This window comes from Mirounga angustirostris, unplaced genomic scaffold (genome assembly GCF_029215605.1).
Source record: "Mirounga angustirostris isolate CCGP_5_RB_7025 unplaced genomic scaffold, mMirAng1.0.hap1 SCAF_4, whole genome shotgun sequence".
In the NCBI taxonomy this organism is placed as follows: Eukaryota; Metazoa; Chordata; class Mammalia; order Carnivora; family Phocidae; genus Mirounga; species Mirounga angustirostris.
The window spans coordinates 33,117,904-33,135,958 of record NW_026991712.1 but is presented as its reverse complement, the minus strand read 5'-3'; the positions used below and the strand labels follow the sequence as shown (position 1 = coordinate 33,135,958).

The 18,055-nt window shown below is 39.8% G+C and overlaps 1 protein-coding gene across 3 annotated transcripts in view; it reads left to right on the top strand.

Moving 5' to 3' along the window:
- The window catches only part of RIMS2 (regulating synaptic membrane exocytosis 2), a 581,950-nt gene extending 566,093 nt beyond the window's left edge, over positions 1 to 15,857 (top strand). For all 3 annotated transcript variants that reach the window (XM_064588000.1, XM_064588001.1, XM_045896118.3), the window contains 5 exons: positions 8,247 to 8,388; positions 12,013 to 12,125; positions 12,451 to 12,552; positions 14,414 to 14,553; positions 14,978 to 15,857. In XM_064588000.1, the coding sequence (XP_064444070.1) occupies positions 8,247 to 8,388; positions 12,013 to 12,125; positions 12,451 to 12,552; positions 14,414 to 14,553; positions 14,978 to 15,196 (716 nt within the window). In that variant the 3' untranslated portion in view covers positions 15,197 to 15,857. The remainder of the gene's footprint in view (positions 1 to 8,246; positions 8,389 to 12,012; positions 12,126 to 12,450; positions 12,553 to 14,413; positions 14,554 to 14,977) is intronic.
- The last annotated feature ends 2,198 nt before the right edge of the window (positions 15,858 to 18,055 follow it).

The window sequence follows — 18,055 nt, the reverse complement described above, 5'->3', positions numbered from 1 at the left end:
ATACAAAGAGCAGACTAAAAGGAGTTATAAATGTAAAAGAATGTCAGGACTTAAAGACATTAAAAATCTCTCTCCAGGAGAAGTCTAAGGAGATATGATGATGACAAAATGTAATGTGACATCATGGATCAGAAAAAAAAAATCAGATTAAAAACCAAGGAAATCTAAATAAAGCTTAGACTTTCGTTAATAGTCATATATCAATATTAGTTCATTAACTGTGACAAATTTACCATAGCCATGTAAGATATTAATAATAGGGAAAATAAGGTGTGGTGTATGCTGGAATTTTCTGTACTGTCATAACAATTTTCCTGTAAATCTAAACCTCTTCTAAAACTAAAAGTTTATTAGAAGTTATTTTAATATTTTTAAAACATGAATCTGAAGTTTAAGAACAATTAAAATTCTTTAAGCATTACTAATTCTTAAAATTTCTTTAAGCATACTAATATGACAAAACCAATGAAAGCAGTTATACAATAAAATAACAAATGCAGAGTTTTTATTCAGAAAACTGCATTCAAAGTGGTCAATATATAAATGATGTTGAAAAAAGGAAAAAGTTACAAAAATTTAGAACCCCTTAGTTACAAGAGAAATGAATAGTGTCTTCCAGCAATTCTGTGTGGATCAGCCAGAATAGGTTAGGTTATGCTGTAATAACAAAGGATTCAAAATTATTTGTGGCTTAACTCAAAGAATTCTTGTTTCGCTCCTTCTGCAAGTCCATTGAGAGTCATACTTGTGGCTGTCCTCAGGGACCCAGGCTCGGGAGGTGCCTGTTGGTAACTGCTTCCACATTAAAGGACGGGGGCATGGTGACTCGCACTTCAACTGTTGAAGCTTCTTCCCGGCAGTTACAGGGGCCAGGTTTGCCCACATTTCATTGGCGGAGCAAGTCACATCACCACACCTAACTTCAGAGGTGGGGGGACAGGTGAATATATTCAAACAGACCCAATGTCTATCATGATTGTGACTTCTGTTTATAGTTCACTGTATTGTAGCTATTAACTACATACCTTTCATAATAGTTTTGACAAAGCTGTTGGAACAAATGGATTTGTGTTAAGCTCTGAAACAATTTTAGAAATCAATTGCTAATTTCTATTAATTTTTATTTTATTGTAATTGTTAATGCAGATCCTGGTTTAACTCAGAAGAAATTATCAGGTACTTGCCCCTATTTTGTTTAGACTTTTAGGGGTTTGAATTATATTTATTATAATAAGTATATAGTAAGTGTTATTTATTATAGTAAGAAGCCCTGACAAACATAAGTACACAAGCTTTTATATGCAATTACAGCAACCTACTCGTGAGTATCCCGCTATTGAGGAGTATAAATCACCCTCCTTCATGTCTTGATACATAATCCACAGAGGGGAAGTTATGTCCACAGTGGCCACCATTGAGGTGAGATAAAGGGCTGAAAGCATTTCTTACACTTGAAAGTTTGAGGAATTAGAGGGGTTAGGTGGAATAAAGTTCAATTTGAAAGTCTTCTACTAAAGGGGAGCTAGCCACTCTGGACCTCAACTTTCTCATTGCTACAGTAAGGGAGTATGTAAACCATAAAAGCACGTTGGATCCCTGAGGTAGCTTCTGAAATTCTATGAATCGGTAATTTTAGAAATTCTCATTTTTAATGCATTTTTAAATTCTTTCAATGTAATGCAAATGGCTTCTCTAAATTATACTCACTCTGGAAAATGGTAATTTTTAGTAAAATGCAAAATCAGTGTCTTATTAACTCCAAGCACATAAACTGTGGCCAAAACTACAAATTAAAGACAATTTTCAGAATCTGCCAACCTGTCTTCAACCTGTTTCCATAAATAATTTCCCACATTAATGTCCAGAAAATCCTGACTCATCAGTAAGTCTGCCTTCAAAAAGGGGATGAGACCGTCCAAGTGAGAGCAAGCAGGAATGGGTTCTGTGGATACAAGATTTGGAAAGGAGTCACCATATAACATTAGGTTTGGCATTTCATTTTGAGCTTCATCTTGGGACTTATGAAAGTTTCCAGATCGGTAGCAGGGAGGACCTTTTCATTGTTGTTGTCAAGTCACTCAAAGGGTTTTCAGATTATTAGGGGAAACTGACCGGTTGTTTATGGTTGTTTATTTAATCAAGTGGCTTTCCTTGAATACAGAGGGTGCCAAGTAAATGAGTCATCAGACTAAGCGGAGCAGAATAACATGGACACCGCCTGTGTTCTGCTTTCTGCCTGTGATGTTTGGCAATTCAAGAACTTGATTTTTACCTGCAGGCGCCTTCTCCAAATACACTATGGTTTAAAATACCTAACACCAGAGTGGTTTTAAGGGCTCTACAACAACATAATCTGGGCCTTGGTTCTATAGCTTGCTACCTCAGTATTTTTAAACATCTGTATATACTCACACAGGCACATATATTTTACATGTTTATGTATATGTATGTAGTATATATATTTATATCTTTTTAAAAATATGAATTTTTTAATCATGGCTATTAAGTCCTTAAGAAAAATTTCAGTTGGGCTACTCCTATGGTCCCAATAGGTTATTTTTATGGACCTTGCCATTTAAAAGAACATGTATCTAAAAAATTCTCTATTGCTGCTTAACAATTTTCACAAATTTAGCAGTGTAAAACACTCAGTTCATAGTTCTGTAAGCCACATGTCTGGGATGGTATGGCATGGCTGGGTTTTCTGCTGAGGGTATCACAGGGCTGAAACCAGTTGCTGGCTGGGCTGAGTTCTTGTCTGGAGGCTCTGGGGGAAAACTGCTTCCAGGGACATTCAAGTTATTGGCAGATTCCAGTTCTTTGCAGTTGTAGGCCTGAGGCCCCTGTATTCTTGCTGCCTCTCAGCCAGGCATCTCTTTCAGAAGCTAGAAGCTGCTCGCAGGTCCTTTCCACGTGGTCCCCTCCATCTTCAACCAGCAAAGTTACAATGAATCTCTCATGGGTTTCAGATCTCCCTCAGTGACTCTTCTAGAATTAGCCAGAGAAAGCACTCTGCTTTTAAAAGGCTCATGTGGGTATGTCAGACCCACTCAGATAATCTCCCTATCTTTAAGTCAACTGATTAGTAACCTTTTTTGTTGTTGTTAAAGATTTTATTTATTTATTTGACAGAGAAAGATCACAAGTAGGCAGAGTGGCAGGCAGAGGGAGAGGGAGAAGCAGGTTCTCCGCCGAGCAGGGAGCCGGATGTGGGGCTCGATCCCAGGACCCCAGGATCATGACCTGAGCTGAAGGCAACCGCTTAACCAACTGAGCCACCCAGGCGCCCCAACTGATTAGTCACCTTAATTACATCTACCAAATTCCTTTTGCCTGGTAAATACATAATCATGGGGCCATCTTAGAATTCTGCCTGCTACACTTACCTTATGTAGACACCCACATCCACTGTTCTCCAGGTTCAGTTTTTAGGTTGGGTGACATGACAAAGCATTTGGAGCATTAAATGTGAATCACCATGGTCAATTATATTTAGATGAAATTACTTTTTTTTTTTTAAGATTTTTTATTTATTCATCTGAGACACAGAGATACAGAGAGAGGAGAGAGCCTGAGCAGGGAGAGAGGCAAAGGGAGAAGGAGAAGCAGGCTCCTCGCTGAGCCAGGAGCCCGACGTGAGGCTCGATCCCACGACCCTGGGATCATGACCTGAGCCGAAGGCAGACGCTTAACCATCTGAGCCACCCAGGTGCCCTAGATGAAATTACTTTAACATTGTTTTTTTTTTTTTTTTTAATTTTATTTATTTATTTGAGACAGAGAGAATGAGAGAGACAGAGAGCACATGAGATGGGGGAAGGGTCAGAGGGAGAAGCAGGCTCCCTGCTGAGCAGGGAGCCCGATGCGGGACTCGATCCCGGGACTCCGGGATCATGACCTGAGCCGAAGGCAGTCGCCCAACCAACTGAGCCACCCAGGCGCCCCTAGATGAAATTACTTTTATTGTGAATGTCATGCAAAGGATTTGTAGTACTGAAAAATACATTTACTTTCTAAATAAGTGTATGTGGTGCATTAGAAAGAAGTACATTAAAAGCCATAAAGACCTATTATAAACATGCAGCATGTTGCTTACAATTCTCGATCCCATCCGATGACGATGAGTAGCTTTATCTCCTCCGTGTCTGCCACTAATCATGATCTTGGTCATACAGTAATGACACAGACTCGTAGGCTTTATAGCTAAAAGGCAGCAGAGAGCGTCTGTGACCACCACCCCTAACCCCCCCACTCCCTGCCTTTTTCATACATGAGGAGCCAGAGACTCAGGATTGGACTCAGAGAGGACCACAGAGTCAGCTGGTCAGTGGTAGAGATTGGCCTGGAATATCTGTTTTCTGATTCCCTACCTGGTAATAACAGTAATGACAGTACCATTAATTAAAGATTTTCTATGTACAAGGCACTATCCTAAGTACCTTAAATATATTATTTTTCTGGGGCCCCTGGGTGGCTCAGTCATTAAGCGTCTGCCTTCGGCTCAGGTCATGATCCCAGGGTCCTGGGATCGAGTCCCACATCGGGCTCCCTGCTCTGCGGGGAAGCCTGCTTCTCCCTCTCCCACTCCCCCTGCTTGTGTTCCCTCTCTCGCTATGTCTCTCTCTGTCAAATAAATAAAATCTTTAAAAATATATATATATATTATTTTTCTTATCCTCACAAAACTCCTATGAGGTAGGCATTACTGTCTTTGCCATTCCACAGTTTGAGAAAACTGAGTCACAGAGGGGCTAAGTAGCTGGTTCAGTGTCACCCAGCTTGCTTATGGTTAAGTGGGGATTCAAAGAGAAACAGTCTGACACCAGGGCCGGAGCCCTTCCCTGTGCTCTGCTCTTTCCCAGGCCCGCCACTGCTCATGGGGCCTGCATGTGCAGTTACAGAGCTCACCACACGGGCTACCCGTTGGCTGTATTCTGACACCAAGTCAGCGAATAGCGGAGAATCTGGAGTCGGGGAACTGAGTATAAACTTCAGTGGTGTCACTCACTGTGTAAGCTGCCAGGGCCCGTGGACTCTGTGTCTGTAAAATGGGGACTGTTGGAGTTCTGAAGAGAATACAGGTAGAAAGCGGTCTGTAAACACAAGGATGACACGTCCATTGTATTGTTATTCTTTGACAAATGGTAGCTGGTTCTCATCACCCTGTATTAACAGGTTTTCACATCACTCTTGCTGCGGCGGAGTCAGATGTGAAATGAGAAGGTTCTGTGTCCTGACAACTTAGGAATCTCGTTTCCTTTGAAAGTCCTACATCTCCTGTATATATCCTCATTCCACATTTTCCAGCTCCCCGCAGTGGTACGGCTCACTTGGAGGTGATTTTCCACACGGGCATTCTTCATGGGAAGAGAACAGTACAGCCCCATAGACAGGCCAGGACCTAGCCCTTGGCCGGGCTCCTGCACGACAGCCCAGCACCTTCCATGATTCCGGTGCACACCTGCACAGAACTGTATGACCTTTGGACGTGGCCATTTGGAGATCACCATCAAATAATCATGAATATTAAATTTCTGTGTACCAGTGGTCTCTTCTTCATCCCCATTCTTTTTCTAAAAACATTTTCTCTTTTTTGGGTGCGTGTGTATTTTCTGCTCTACTATTTGAAAGTAAGTTGCAGACAACGTAACACTTCAGGTCTAAGTACTTCAGCATGTATCTCTAATGATAAGGACATTTTTTATAGTACATGTCATTATCTACCTAGGAAAATTAACAATGTTCTTATCCTAATATCCAGCCCATGTTCAGATTTTCCTTATTTGTCCTAAAATTGCTTTTAGAGTGTTTTGCTTTTAGGGTTTCTTGTTCTATTTTGTTTTTTTCCCAAAAAGAAAGCCAACTCATAGCATTTAATGGTTACATCTCTGTGATATTTTAAAATCTGAACCAATTCCCCTACCTTGTTAGTTTATTTGTTTGTTTTCATGATATTAACTTTTTAAAGATTTTATTTATTTATTTATTTGAGAGAGAGAGAGAGAGAAACAGCACGAGAGGGGAGAGGGTCAAGGGAGAAGCAGGCTCCCTGCTGAGCCGGGAGCCCGATGTGGGACTCGATCCCAGGACTCCGGGACCATGACCTGAGCCGAAGGCAGTCGCCTAACCAACTGAGCCACCCAGGCGCCCGATATTAACTTTTTAAAGAGACTAAGTCAGTTCTCCTGAACAAAACCCCATGTTCTGGATTTGTCTGATTTTTTTTTTTTATTGTGTCATTTATCTTTTACTCTGTCCTCTGTGTTGTAGAAAACTAGAAGTTGGTTCCAAAGACCCAATTATAAACAGTTTGTATATTTCTGTCTGGACTAACTTGATAGGTGGCACTGTTTATTTTCTATCAGGAGGTACCTATGGTGTCCCCACTACTAGTGCTTCTAAGTTTGATCACTTGATTAAGATGGTGATTAGCTGTCTAGAAGGATCTCCAAGATACAGTGCTGAATAAAAATTAAAAAAATAAAACACACACACCACACACACAAAGATGGTGATGGTTGGTCTCCCAGAGTTAAAGTCCATGTTTACCTCTAACAAGTAGAACTAAATTGTTGGGAATGATTTTTTTGTTTGTTTTTTTGGGGGGGGGGCTCATGTGAATATCCTTTCATCTAATGCTGTTAACATCCACGATGTGCCTTATCTGAATCATTTGTTCCACTGAAGGTTGCAAATTAGTCATTTTAAATTTTTATCATTCCTTTTACACTTATTAAATGTATTAAACATATATTAAATATAACTAATATTTCTCTGTAAAGAAGGGCCTTCCCTCATCAATAAGGGATAATTTAGATTCTCTTATAGTTCATATCAGTACAACATGTTTCCTATCAATTTTCTAAAATATCAGCCTTAGATTATGGAACTGAGCTGTTGATCAGTCATAACTTATATTTGATATAAACTTTTTAGGGCATTTTGATGTACATTGAGATTGGAAGTAGAGAATAGATGAAATTTAAAGCAGTGTTTCAAAATGGTGAGCAAATATTATACGAGGTGTGGCAGGAGGAATTTCAAGAAGTCAAGGTCAATATCAGCAAATGTTTATTGATCTAAAATGAAATTATTAATACCAGGCATTAAAAGAGCTTACCATATCCCAAAAAGCTAATGGTATGCATGGTCAATGTAGATACATATTTAGGCCTGACAAGAAGTAAATTAAGACAAATAGTTTGGACTGTCACCTGTTGCTCCAGCTTTTGCGGTCTCCACTCCACATACCTGCACGCAAGGCCCTTTGTGTTCTGGGCCCAGGTTCTTGTCTGACACTCCCGCACCATTACTCTTCATCTGGTTATTTGCATCATCCCTCAACTGCACATGGTTTTTCCTGCCTTCATGCCTTTGTCCAGGCCCTTCCCTTGGCCCAAAACACTTCCTTCTTGACTCTTAGGTCCCATTGGGCCCATTTCTCAAGCCCAGCTAAAATCCCACTCCCCTCCCTCTGTCAAGCTCCTTCCTCCCTGACCTCTCCAAATCACTTGCATTTCTTACACTCTGTCACATCTGTGGTCTCTGACTCAGTTTCTGTTTGGTCCTCTCATTGGCTTCTGTAAGTAAATCTCATATTCAAGCTATTGAATATGACTACCCATGATCCCAAATTAGAAAGCTCTTTTCACATGGCATTGCTGGGTTTTTGCATTCCCTTTGAGAGTCTCTCTGAAAGTTACCAACAGATGTGAAACTATTATCAGACAGGTTATCTCCCTTGTATGGCTTTCTTTGCCTTCTAATATCGATCACTTTACAAAATCAGGTTTTTGTGTAAGAGTTAAGGCTAGAATTGAGGTGTACTCATCACCCGTTCTTTGGAAATAAAGTCAAGGCCTAATCATTTCAAAATGATCAAAAGAAAGGAAAAAGAAAAAGATGGGCATAAATTAACATTGTATTGAAATATTACAACGAAACAAAGCTTATTTTGTTTTCCTTAAGTTGAACCTTTTTGTTCCTTTTGTAACCAACTTGAGCACTGCTTTAAATGGAAATAAAACAATGGTATTTTGTGCTTCTTGAAGATTTTTTAAAAATATTTTCATCCCATTCAACAAGACATTGTTTGAAATACCTTTTCTCTGTGTCTCCTTAATAAGAGCACTTTGTCTTTATGCAGTTCTTTCCATCTGAGGACCTTCACCACGTTGGCTGAGTATTTTTCATTACCAGATGGTGATGATAAAAGCTATCATGCCTCTTGTTTTCTGTCTGTGCAGAAGCAGGAGGTAAAAAGCTACGGAGCACTGTCCAGAGAAGCACGGAAACGGGCCTGGCTGTGGAAATGAGGAACTGGATGACTCGCCAGGCGAGCCGAGAATCTACTGACGGCAGCATGAACAGCTACAGCTCAGAAGGAAAGTGAGTGAGGCCAGCCATGATGTGTCTCTTCTGTGCCTTGCCGGGACCATCTCCTCTCTCTTTGTGCTTTCTCGGAAGCTAACTCACACTCTTGAGGGCGCCATTTTCATTTCCACTGGCTGATTTGCTGTGAAGAGAACTTTTGCTCGCCTACCACCGAGAAATGTGGCATATCTGGCCTTTTATATCAAGGGAAATAGGTTTGGTGATAAAGTGTTTTGCTTTAATAGCAAGACGCTAAAATGTGACCGTCACAATACATGCACATAAAAGTTTGCCCTGGCTTGAAATAACATATAGAAACACAGAAAGAATAAGCACTCATGCCACACCATGTGAACAATGCTAATTTCCATAATCTTTGCTCTTAAGAGTTACTACCAAAAATTGTAGAATACTTGACTCATACTTCGTTCCAAGAAGTAACAGGCAGTTCACATGGATGGAATGCCACAAAGTAAGTTGGTGAGCCTTTCCTTCATGTAGTTAGCATGTAGCTTTTTCTTGAATCAGCTGTAGCTAAGATATTTTTAAAGCATCTGTCAAGATTGTGTAGCCCTGTCACCAACAAACTGACAATAATCAGCAACCACAGATCCATAGATGGGTGCATAAAGGAGGTTAATAGAGGAAAGTGGGGTTTACTGACCTCACTCTGTCATCAGCATGGAAGCATCAGATGTTTGGACAATATACATGTTGCAAGACATGAGGCAGAGTATTGATTATGTGCCACAGGGAACATTTGTCTAGCATGAGTATGTAAATACAGAAGATGTACATGGTTTCCATACATTTATCAATAAGGTTATATGGGATACTAATTAAAATACTTGGATTAACTGTATATTTGGGGATTTAGGTTGGGGGAACAAACAGATTTGATGTTAATCAAGGAAGTCTTAAAAGAGATGGAAGCAATTGAAAAATGAATGTGCACTGAGCTTTCAGCATTGCAAAGTGCTATGTTAGATACTGTTAGGGATACAAAAATGTCCCAACTGTGCCCCCGGCACCCCAGATGTTTGTATTTTATGGGAAAAATGGGTTGAATACTCGTAAATTCATTCAACAAGTATTTCCACACCTTCCAGTGTTCTAGGCACTGTGCTAAGTTGGGGATATAAGTCGTACAAGGCGACCAAAATCAGTTAGTGGTTAAGACCATGGGCCTTAAGCTCACATAGGCTTAAGTTCTCATCTGTTTTTCAGTACTGTAGAAACTTGGGCAAATTATTTAACTTTTCTCAGTGTCATTTTAATTAACTGATTTTGCTTGACAAGTATTTATTAAGTGCTTAGGTATTCCAGGCATGGTTCTAGGGGCTGGAGATATATCAGTGAACAAAATAGAAACAAAAAACCAAAAAACCCTACCCTCACCAAACTTCCAGTCTAATAGATAAGGTGGACAATAAATAAGAAAAGTTGATAATATGTATATATAAGGAAAATTCATAAAATAGTAGATTAGGTCCCATAAGTGCTAAAGAGAAAAAGAAAGAAAGGGAGAGAGATGAAAGAGAGTAAGTGTGGGTTTCATGTAGGGTAGACAGGGAAAAAGATGTATTTGGGTAAAGATTTTAAGAATGTGGACATTCGAGGGAAGAACATTCCAGGATGAAGCTGTGCTGAGACCTGGAGGCAGCAGTTTGCCTGGCATCAACACTGGGGAGGGTAGCACTGTGCAAGAAGGGCAAGAGTAGGAATTAAGATGGGGGCAGGGGTGGACAGCTCGTATCATCTTTAAAATAGCATTGTGAGGACTTTGCTTTTCCTCTGAGAGGGGCCAGAAACCAATGGAGGGTTTGAGCAGAGTCCTGATATTACCTGACTTGAATTTTAACAGGCCATTCTGATTGCTGTGGGGGTGGAAAGTAAATTTGGCCACCGAGGGATCATTCAGAGGGCTGTTCAGTAATACCGCAGATAGAAGATAAAGGCTCGAACCACAGTGGTAGCATTAGCCAGGTCAGATTCTGGATGCATTTGACAGTAGAGCTGATAAGATTTCTTGATACATCTGATATGAGTAATGAGAGAAAGGGGGTGTATTCATTTGCTAGGGCTGCCCTAACAAAATACTGAAGATTGGGTAGCTTAAACAACAGAAATTTATTCTCTCATAGTTCTGGAGGCTAGAAGTCCAAGATCAAGGTGTTATCAGGTTTGGTTTCTCCTGAGGCCTCTCTCCTTGGCTTGCAGATGGCCTCCTCTTCAGTGTGTGCTCACATGGTATTTCTTCTGTGCATGCATACCCCTGATGTCTTTTATTCTTCTTATAAGGATACTGGTCACATTAGATTAGGGTCCCACCCTCTGACCTCATTTGACCATAATTACCTCTTTGAAGGCCCTATCTCCATGTACAGTCATCCTGGGGGTTAAGGCTTCAACATATGCATTGGGGGGGGGGGACAGGGGTCAGTCTGTAACAAAGAGGAAAGGCCACCCCAAGGCTGGACAATTGAAAGAATGAAGTTGCCATTTAAGATGAGAATCCCCTGAGAGGAACAGACTTTGGCTTTTTATTTGTTTCGAGGTTGGGAGTCAGTTTGGGACAAAATGAGTATCAGTTGCCTATTAGACATCCAAGCAGACATGTAGACAAAGCAGATTGAATACAGGTCTGTGGTCCAAGCTGGAGATGGCAAACTAGGCCAAATCAACAAAGATGTCATTTAAAACCGTGAAACTGCATGAGATTACCAAGGAGTTTGGGGCATGCAGAAAAAATAAGAAGTCAAAGGATCGAGCTCCCAATATTTAGTGGTAGAACCAGTGACGGAGACTGAGGTAGAGCGTCCAAAGAGGAGAAAATCCGGGAACCAGAGGGTCTGGGAAGCAAAGTGGACAAAGTGTTTCAAGGAAGAGGGAGGGCTCAATTGTGTCAGCTGATGTTAATGTGTTAAATCAGACAAGTGCTGAGTATGAGCAGTTGGGTTTCCCATGTGGCCCTCGGGTAACCTTGGTCAGAGAAATTTGGGTAGAATGGAGAAAAATCAAGCAAGCAAGGGAGCAAGGAAAAACTGAATAGCGTTTCAAGGGAGAACAAGAAAAAAGAAATTGAAGACAGCCTGTAGAGTAAACTCTCTCAAGGAGCATTGAGTAGAGAAATGGGGTGGGAGCTGGAGAAGGAAGTGGCGTTAGGAAAGGGATTTTTTTAAGGTAGAAGTTTTGTGGTTTTTTTTAAGGTGGAAGAATAACAGTATGTTTGTGTACTGATGGAAATGATCTAGAAGAGTTTCTTCATCTATAAAACAAGGATAATAGAATCTATCTCCTAGTGCCGCTAAAAGGATTAAATCCAATGATGCCTGTTGTGAAGTGCTCAGTAGGTACCAAGTGCTACTGATAGAAATCACAGCCCATGCCCTCCAGACAAGGAGGAGAAAGACACAGACCTAGCAGCCTACAATACTGTGTGACAGGTGCTTCTGGTGACATACATGGGCTGCTAGAGAATAAGAAAGGATGAGCCATAGGAGGTGGAGCGGGGTGCTGGGATCCAGTTAATATAAGTGGCAAAATCACGGTAGTACCCGATAGGGGCAAGAGGGAAACCCGAACTGCCTGAAAGTAAATAGGTTGAGGGTTTAATCCCATGTGTTATTTTGCTTTTAGTCTGATTTTCCCTGGTGTCCGCCTGGCCTCTGATAGCCAGTTCAGCGATTTCCTGGATGGCCTTGGCCCTGCCCAGCTCGTGGGGCGCCAGACTCTGGCTACACCTGCAATGGGTAAGAATTTCTGTCATGTGATTTCACTGTTTCTCCTTTAGATTATCGAAAATTACATTCTCTAGTTTCATGGGATCTTTAACAGTATCGTCAGCAGGAATAAGTATTTTTATTTTACCAATAAAAAAATTTTAACTGATTTTTCCAGGTTAATTGATATGCTTTTTAAAGTAAGAGATCATTGATAGAATTTTAAATATATTTGAATGTAGGAAAATATATGGGAAATGATGAAATGATATAAAACCAGGGTCTTTGGCACAAGCCTGTTTCTTACTGTGTTTGTACACTAAGGCCTGTCTCTTTCTTCCTCACACATCGTTAGGTGACATTCAGGTAGGAATGATGGACAAAAAGGGACAGTTGGAGGTGGAAATCATTCGGGCTCGTGGCCTTGTCGTAAAACCAGGTTCCAAGACACTGCCAGGTAAGAACAGAAGAGATTCTTCTATTTTCTGCAATGCCTATTTTTCAATTCAGATATTTTGTTTTTGATTAAATGCCAAAAACTTTGTTTTTAGATAGATGCGTGAGTCTGTAATCTGTAGTAGTTTGTGTGGTTATCCTAAGTGAGCATGCAGTGAGGGTGGTCTGGTAGGGATAATTTAAGTTATATAATTTAAGTTAACCTTATTAAGTACGTATGTAGTAGAAACCATTGCAAAATAAACAGGTACGTAAGAGTTTCTTTTTCTTATTAGCTGATATTTTGTGTTCTTCACTTTATCTGGAGCTTCGAAATTCTCCTTGGGAATTCTTAAAGCTCTGCATTAGAATAAAAATAGATACAGGTTTCCAAAGCAGCATAAGCCTTTGTATACAGGACATTCTAATTAGACTAACTTTTACTTCCTGCAGTGTTCAAAGAAAGAGAAGCACCATGAGCAATTTGTATTGCGGTGTCACATATTTCATACTGAAATGTCATGATCTAAGGTGCCTGGAGCCACAGAAAATGACACAGGGTCCAGATACCGTATGCAGAGACGTATAGAACATGAGATCGGATATGTGGAACAGTTAGTGAGGATTCTGAAATTTGGGTTCTCACCTTGGCACCTCCACTGACTGAAGTGTAATTTTGAATTTCGTAACTTCCTTGTCCTTGCAGAAATTCTAAATGATAATGTGTACAACCTTGCAGGGTGATTAAGTCAATTGTGTTTACAAAGGTCTTGGAGCTAGTTACCCCACCGTGCTATAGAGAATACCATAATTTTGGGCGCCTGGGTGGCTCAGTCGTTAAGCGTCTGCCTTCGGCTCAGGTCATGATCCCAGGGTCCCGCGATCGAGTCCCACGTCGGGCTCCCTGCTCGGCAGGAAGCCTGCTTCTCCCTCTCCCACTCCCCCTGCTTGTGTTCCTGCTCTCGCTATCTCTCTCTCTGTCAAATAAATAAATAAAATCTTAAAAAAAAAAAAAGAATACCATAACTCGCACATGCATGAAAATGCTTTTATGAAGAGTCAGATACATTTCAAGCCATGCAATTCATAATTAGTTGCCTCTTCCCAGCTTATGTGAACATATTACATCAAACCCCACCCTTGCCTTGTAACCATGATGCCATCAATAAATAAACCCTTTTGAGTAATAAATAAATGATTGTTATTTATAAAAATGTATACTATATTATTTATATTACATAATCATATTACATAAGTACTTATAGAAATTGTATTGTTCATATTCTAATTTATTTATGAAAAGATATTGTCGCAAGCACGTTTACTTAGATTTAAGTACTGACAAATGAAAGACTGAGTAAGACCTCTCTCGAATATTATTAGGGACTGGAAGTATTTCACTTTATTTAATGCTGTATTTAAATCCATATAACCATTTGATGGTGAAGTAGTAATCAACTCAGAGTAGCCTCTGAGTTAATATTGCCAAAACTACCTCAATGGCTGATAGGTACCTATTATTTATCTAATGATTTTGACATCATGTGGAAAGATGAATGACTTTTTTTTTTTTAAGATTTTATTTATTTATTTGAGAGAGAATGAGAGAGAGCACATGAGAGGGGGGAGGGTCAGAGGGAGAAGCAGACTCCCCGCCGAGCAGGGAGCCCGATGCGGGACTCGATCCAGGGACTCCAGGATCATGACCTGAGCCGAAGGCAGTTGCTTAACCAACTGAGCCACCCAGGCGCCCAAGATGAATGACTTTTGATTGCTAGCTTTTTTGGCCTAAAACTAAGCTGTTGCAGATTTCACCTGTGAGTTGGGTATTCCATAACCATGGCTCGTCACTTAACCCTCCCCTCTGTGTGTTCTTTCCCAAGCACCATATGTAAAGGTGTATCTGTTGGATAATGGAGTCTGCATAGCCAAAAAGAAAACAAAAGTGGCAAGAAAAACACTGGAACCCCTTTACCAACAGCTATTATCTTTCGAAGAAAGTCCCCAAGGGAAGGTTTTACAGGTATTTACTGAATGGTTTCTCCCTTACATAAGAAAGTATTTTCGTGGACTCAGACCTTGGACCCACATGTCTTACCGCATTCTCTTCCGTTGCTCACAGCTGAAATTCTTGGGAAACGTCAAAGCAGTGGCCAATGCTACCAAGCCACGGACACTGTTGTTTCCTTTCCAGTGAACTAGAGACTTGCCAACCCCCATCACACACAGACTCCAGTCTCCGGGGACTGCTTAGGATCTTAGCACTCCAGTACACTTTTCCTCATGCGTCTTTGGATTCTAGTAGATAAAGACCACTATCCCAGCAATTAAAACACAACTATTTAACTTGATGTTTGATGATAGCACATTAACCGAATGTATTTTAGTTTGCAAGTTTCCATATACATAACTATACTGACCTCCGTCTCCTTTTATTGTGCCAACAGATCATTGTCTGGGGAGATTATGGCCGCATGGATCACAAATCCTTTATGGGAGTGGCCCAGATACTTTTAGACGAACTGGAGCTGTCCAATATGGTGATTGGATGGTTCAAACTTTTCCCCCCTTCCTCCCTAGTAGATCCAACCTTGGCCCCTCTGACAAGAAGAGCTTCCCAATCCTCTCTGGAAAGTTCCACCGGACCTTCTTACTCTCGTTCATAGCTGCTGTAAAACTGTTGTCATAGCAACCAGCGTTACAAAAAAAAAAAAAAAAAATCCACAGGTCGCAAACCCTGGTAACACTGCATGCTTAATGTTGTGTCTTCTGAGCCTGTTTCTAGGGATACAAAGCGATCCTGTGTTCTCAGAGGAAGTTGCACACATTGTGCCCTAATGATGGCCCTCAGGTGAAAGAGCAGAGTTATGAAGAACTATCAGGTTTGGAGTTCAATAGCACTCGAGTTTTGGTCCAATCTGAAGCCATGGATTAATCTCAAAGAATCAGTCAGTTTCATGCAACAAAAGCCCTTTTCAATGGCACCTTTCTATTTTTATCGTTCCTTTTTCTTCATTTCTCTGACCCCAAAGCCCTGTTATGCCACAGAAAGGAGCTATACAGTCATTAAGCCATGTTACGAGTCAAGGAGTGAAGTCCTAGGAAGCATCAGGTGAAAAGCAGGAGACCAAAGAAGTGGTCCGGGACAGATGTCAGCCCTCCTCTGCACAGTGACCAGGAGCAGCCTGTCCAGTGTGAGCAGTGGCAGACTTCAGAGCTCCAGCAGGCACACCATTCACTAAGGCCACGATGTGTCGGACTCTGAAAAACAAAATTCTGTGGCTACACTGTACTGAATGAAATTAAAGAAACTTTTTTTTGCATGGACACAGATTAGCTGAATACTTAAATTATTTTCTTGGGGCTGCAACTTGCAAAAAAAAAAAGAATAAAATCAGCCATTTTCAACAATTTATATTATTTTTAAAAATAAATTTCACTATTGCATGGTTTTAAAAGGGGGAGAGAATGCAACAGGGTGGTACAAAGACACACCATGTTTATTCTTTAATCATAGTCTGTGTTTTGGCAGACATTACAAATGAGAATACTTTCTAGAAGATACTTAAAATTCTCTTTATGTGACAAATAAGCATACTATATTCAATTTATTTCCATGTTAAATATACAAATCTTATGAAGTTCAATATGTGTAAATTGTTCACATCTTTCTTCCTCTTCTCTGTCTCACTTTTCCTGTTTTGTCTTTTAATCTTTTATTTTCTTTCTCCCTACCAGAGTGAACATTATACTAAAAGATTACAAGTTTTTGACCTGATACTCCTTATACCCCATGTTGATTCAGAGCTGTAGATGCTTCTGAATTTATGAATTTCTCAAGGGGGAAAAAAAACTAAGCTTTCTCTATTTCAAGCATGTTGAAAAGGATTTTGCAACATGACTTGGGAGTACATTAAAGTAAGTCAGCACGTATTTGATAAAGAAGATATTTGAACTTTTGCAATTTATTGTTCAGTGCATGGTACTTTTCTTTTCACCTTCAAAGTTCAGTTTACAGGAAAATCCTAAAATCATGTGGTCATTGTAATGTCTAATAAATTTGTTTTTAGCACCAGCATTATTCATACAGGGGTTAAAGTATTATTTCTAGAAGGTCTTAGGTTTTGTTTTTTAATTAATTATAGCAATTTCGTTAGCCAATTTCCATTTACTATGTGAATAGAAAAACACTGCTAAAAATTTGGAGCCTGAAACACAGGGCTGCTTATTAATTCACTTTTCTGTAGTAAAATACAATTTTTCACAAATTATATTTCTAAAGAAATATAGTAAACATAAATATGCAACAAATAATTTTAAAGCTCCAATTTTTAGGTGACTCAAAGAAAGTCAACCTGCCTATTAATAGTTCTTTGATGCCATCACCCAAAAGTCTACACCCCAAATCCCCAAAGGTCAAACCCCTGCCTTTGGTTTTACAGATAGTTATACCATTGGGTGGTGCTGCAAGGTCAAGTTTCTCTTAAGTTCCCCTGTTAAGAGGAAAAGTCACTGGTTAATGTAATAAAGCCACCCATACTTTCTGTTTCTTTATGTACACTTTGATAACGCATTTTTACAGGTTGATTTTAATGCAGCAACTTTTGAAATCCACATTAAGGCCATGCACAAAAATTGCTCTCTTCTTTCTTCTTTTTTTTTTTTTTCCTTTTTAAATTCCATGCTGACCATTAAAAACTATCATGCTTGATATGGTGCAAAAGTTAAAAGGAGTATCACTAAAAATGCCTTCTCTTTATGTGGTGCAATATGAAATACACTGAGACTGTGTCTTGACCTTCTGAGATCTACGATGGGCCCAGGTAAAGTTGTCCAAAGAACGAATAAAACTTTATGGAAATAATTTAGACACTTGTGTACCAGCAACAGCTGATTTAATAGACCTATAGTGTCTATACTCTCCCTTAGAATAAATGTTTACCATTTTCCTGATACTAAGATGCAGTCACATACTCTTTTGTGCATATTCCTATATAAATTATTTCTAATTTTAATAAGAGGGACATGACTGTATGGAATATTTGTACATACTTGTCATTATGCAGTATTTATTTTAAAAGTTGGTGGGTTTTTTTTTTTTTAATTTTCACATGTCTGCACCTCGACTTGTGGTTTAGTCGTGTAAATAGCACTATTCCAGTGACCATTGCTGCTCTGGACCATTGCTGTACATAGTATGTTTTAAAAGTAAAGGGAATTCCGGTTGGTAAAAAAAAAAAGGGCAGATTAGTCCTGTAATGAACACCAACTAATGTAAATCAAATTCATTCTGGTGATGGTATTTAACACTTTAAATAAAACATTTTCTTTACAGACGTTGTATGCACGGCTTCCTCTGACTTCTCTTCTCCCCATCCCCAAGCCTCCTGCAGCTTTCCCTGAGCTCACGCATCGTTTCAAAACAGTGAAATAATCATCTTTTCTTACTTCTCTGTGACAGAAGCAGCCTGCTGGTCTTAGCAAATAGGCCTCAGTAGAGAGTGTTTTCAAAGTGCCAAAGGATC